This window comes from Octopus sinensis, unplaced genomic scaffold (assembly GCF_006345805.1).
Source record: "Octopus sinensis unplaced genomic scaffold, ASM634580v1 Contig18746, whole genome shotgun sequence".
Lineage (NCBI taxonomy): Eukaryota > Metazoa > Mollusca > Cephalopoda > Octopoda > Octopodidae > Octopus > Octopus sinensis.
The window spans coordinates 212,270-216,211 of NW_021835993.1; the positions used below are offsets into that span (position 1 = coordinate 212,270).

At 41.2% G+C, this 3,942-nt stretch overlaps 2 protein-coding genes across 2 annotated transcripts; both read left to right on the top strand.

Moving 5' to 3' along the window:
* Positions 1-1,105: 1,105 nt before the first annotated feature.
* On the top strand, positions 1,106-1,717 carry LOC115231637 (SCAN domain-containing protein 3-like). Its single transcript, XM_029801614.1, has one exon. It carries the CDS (start codon positions 1,106-1,108, stop codon positions 1,715-1,717), a length of 612 nt encoding a protein of 203 aa, XP_029657474.1.
* Positions 1,718-2,215: 498 nt separating this feature from the next.
* Positions 2,216-3,303, top strand: LOC115231638 (EH domain-containing protein 4-like). Its single transcript, XM_029801615.2, has one exon. It carries the CDS (start codon positions 2,255-2,257, stop codon positions 3,287-3,289), a length of 1,035 nt encoding a protein of 344 aa, XP_029657475.1. The 5' UTR covers positions 2,216-2,254; the 3' UTR covers positions 3,290-3,303.
* The last annotated feature ends 639 nt before the right edge of the window (positions 3,304-3,942 follow it).

Consider the following 3,942-nt stretch of genomic DNA (forward strand, 5'->3'; position numbering starts at 1 on the left):
GCTAAGGAAATTCTCAACAACCATGTGTTAGTTAGCAGTGTGACCTCTTCCGAAGCTATTCGAACATTTCGGCAAACTTTCTGCTCGGTTTAATGTTTCTCTAAGATAAAGAGTGTTCTAAGTCTTAGAACGCCAAAAGAATGCTCCAAAAACTTTAGAATTCTGCTTAAAAAAAGCAAATGAGCATAATAACAAGACACTAAAAGTCAGTTATGCAGTGAGTGAACTGGTTGCTAAGGTGGGGAAGCCACATACAATTGCAGAACGTCTGGTGAAGCCAGCAATGTTGATCTGTGCTAAAGAACTGCTAGGAGAACAGGCTGCCAACATTCTACAAAAAATCCCATTGTCTAATGACACAGTGAAGAGAAGGCAATTGAAATGGCAGAAAACCTCGAGAAACAGCTTGTGGAAAAATTAAAAGTTTCTAAGTTCTCACTACAAATTGATGAGACAACAATCAACAATTCTGCCTTATTACTTACTTATGTCCGATATATTGATGCAATGGCAATTCATGAAGAAATGTTATTTATAAAAAAGTTGATTGACACACGAAGCGACACTATATATGCGGCTGTTTACGACTATCTGTACGATAATGGGATCCCTCTGTCAAATCTGTTGCAGATTGCAACAGACGGTGCCAGCGCTATGACCGGCAAACAGAATGGCTTTGTAGCTAAATTAAAAAAAGTTGCCCCTCATATATTGGCAATTCATTGCATCATCCATCGAGAACATCTTTGTGCTAAATCTCTCAATGATGACATGGAACATGCATTGAAAGTCGCTGTTTCAACAGTGAATTTGTCAAAGCCAATGCTTTGCATGACCGCCTATTTCAACATTTATGTGAACATGAGGACCACCAGAGACTCCTCATGCACACTGAAGTGAGATGGCTTTCCAAAGGAAATTCCCTAGTTCGTCTTGCTGAAATGTGGGATATGGTTCTTATTTTTGTTCATGACATGAAAACACAAGCTTGTAGCAAGAAGCAGAAAGATAAAGCTGAGACTTTGTTTTCAGTGATAAATAACAACGATACAAAGCAAGGATTTTTTACCTGGCTGACTTATTCGCACATGTCAACCAACTGAACATGACACTGCAAGGGCGAAATGCTAATCTGATAGATAGTGCTGAGAAAGTACGCTCTTTTTTGAACAAGTTATGTCTCTGGAAGATGCATCTTCAAAAAAATGAATTTGCTTATTTTTGTAATTTTGCCAAAACTGCTCCGAGCTCAGAAGTAATCGCAAGCTGCACTGACCACTTGAAATGCTTGAAAGAAGATATGACTAGAAGATTTAAAGATATCATCGAAATGAATCCGCCTAGTTGGATTATAGATATAGCACATTTTGACGTATTAAGTGAAAAAGACATTGATCCTATTATTGCTGGAGAACTTCTTGAACTGAAGGAGAACAAAGTATTAATGAAAAATATTGAAAGGGATGGCTTATATGGATGGATGAAAGTAGAATCGATTCATCCATTACTCTTTGAAAAAGTTGTTCCGTTTGTACTTGGCTTTCCCACCACTTGGTTGGTTGAGACAGGATTTTCTGCAACAAACGATTTACTCACAAAAAAACGCAATCAATTGCAGATTGAGAAGAGAGGAGACTTACGTTTGAGGTTGAACCAAGATCTGGAAATTCAACTTGACAAATTGATAGATAGACATCAAGAGCAGTGTAGTCATTGACATTTTAATAAGATTTTTTATGTTAATAAAAATACTTTTTTGTTAATCAAAGTTTTATTAAAGGCAATGGGCCTGAGATTTTATATGACCCTGAAAATGGGCCTCAGGGAAAAAAAGGTTGAGAAACACTGTTCTAAGATTCAACAAAAATTTTCTAACAGAAAATATAGAAAATTATGTCTAACAAAAAGTTTTAGTGTTCTTATTTTTTTTAATTTTTAGGGCATAAAGTTAAATTTTTAGGTTAATTTTGTATTTTTTAGGTTAAAATAATCGCCCTAGCTATCATGATTATTGATATCATGAATATTCGATTGATTGACATTCTTATGGACTAACCAGTTAATAAATATAATAATCGCAATTTTGTACATTTTTTGTTAGTGTTTATTCAAATATTAAAAAACTATTAAATAATACATTATAATTATTTGTGAATCTCATCAATTCTTGTGGTCACATAAATGGTACTTAATAACCCCATATTCGCAGAGCAAGTCCAAATTGAGTGCGGACATCCAGTCAAAAAAGGATCAAATGTCAACCACAGCCGACAAAATCTCCGATATCCTCCGAAGCCTGTCCGTGCCGTACAACAAATCAGTCAGACCAATCGAGGCCAGCACAGGATTCAACATGCACTGCATGAGTCCCCTCAGTCCAACCCACATGGAACAAAAACCCTCAGTCCTCTTCATGGGCTCATATTCCGCCGGAAAAACCACAGCCATCAAATACCTCCTCCAATTGGACATTCCCGTCCTCCGCGTAGGCCCTGAACCCACCACGGACATGTTCCACGTCCTGACCTACGGAGAGAAGCAGGTGACGGTGGGCGGAGTCATCCTCATGAACGACCCCCACCTGGGCTTCCAGAATTTCTTCCCCTCCAACAAGGACATAGCCCGTCATTTCCAGCTGACGAGGGTGAATAACACATGTCTGCGGGCAATGGACATAATCGACAGTCCGGGGTTCCTGAGTGGGGAGAACATGGGGGATCAACGAGGGTATGACCTGCCGGGAGTGTTGTGTGAGTTGGGGAAGCGGTGTACTCGAATGTACATGATGATGGACGTGTTCAAAGTGGACGTGTCCCCCGAGTGTAAGGAGTGTTTGAGGAAGATGAGGTCCATGATGGGCAAAATGCGACTCATCTTCAACAAGGCAGATTCAGTCAGTGATTTGAATCTGATTCGGCTGTATGGGGCCTTCATGTACCATTCGGGAATGGCAGTGTGTGCCCCCGAAGTGCCTCATGTCTTTATTTGCTCTTTGTGGGACAAACCATACAAACACGACACGTACAGGGATTTGTTTGACTCGGAGAAACTTGAGTTGTTGAATGACCTGCAAATGTTGTCGGTTTACCACTATCCACACATTGTGGGGAATATGATCGAACGACTCAACTGCTTCCTCGTAATCCACCTGCTTATGTGTAGAGGTATTTGGTGGTTACAAGACAGTTCCGAAAAATTATGCCGTTTTTCAAAAAGGAGAAGAAAAAGCAGGAAATTGTGGCCAATTTCAGCACATTCTACAACGATGCCTTGCGGGATGAGGGAGTGATGGGGGGGGATATGATCGTCTACAACCTTGTGTTGGAGGCAGTGGTGGGACTGGCATGTGAGTGGTAGAAAGCGTTGGATGTGAATAATCTGCCCGAGTGTTGCAACAAGAAGAGTATGGACGTCATTCAGGCTATCCTTGTCAAGACTGTCCCCTCCGTGTTGGATAAGCTCAACGATGTTCTCAACGAGTTCAATCAGGATAAGATGGAGGGCGGGGTGTTTGGCATTGTCGACGCCTCCAATAAACTGTTGGAGCAGGAGGAGGAGAACAAGTTCAGACTTACCGAGAAGGACATTGAGAAGGCCGACGAGGTGTTTGCTACATTTACCACTGTTGGGGGGAAGGTGGATTCCACGCAAATCAAGCCAGTCATGCTCGAGTCCAAACTTCCCTACGAGTCGTTGGCCAAGGTGTGGGAGTTGTCTTGTTCTGCGTCCGACGGGCGAATGGACATGTATGAGTGGAGGGTCGCCTCCTTCCTTATATCCTATGTCAAGAGTGGCAAGACTCTTCCAGATAGTCTGCCTCCCCATTTACGCCCGTCCTCTATGCGTCCTGAGTCTGACATTAGTTCGAATAGTTGGGGTGGACTTGGTTAATTTAATATATTTATTATATATTTTAACACGGTTTTATCTTGGTTGTAATGT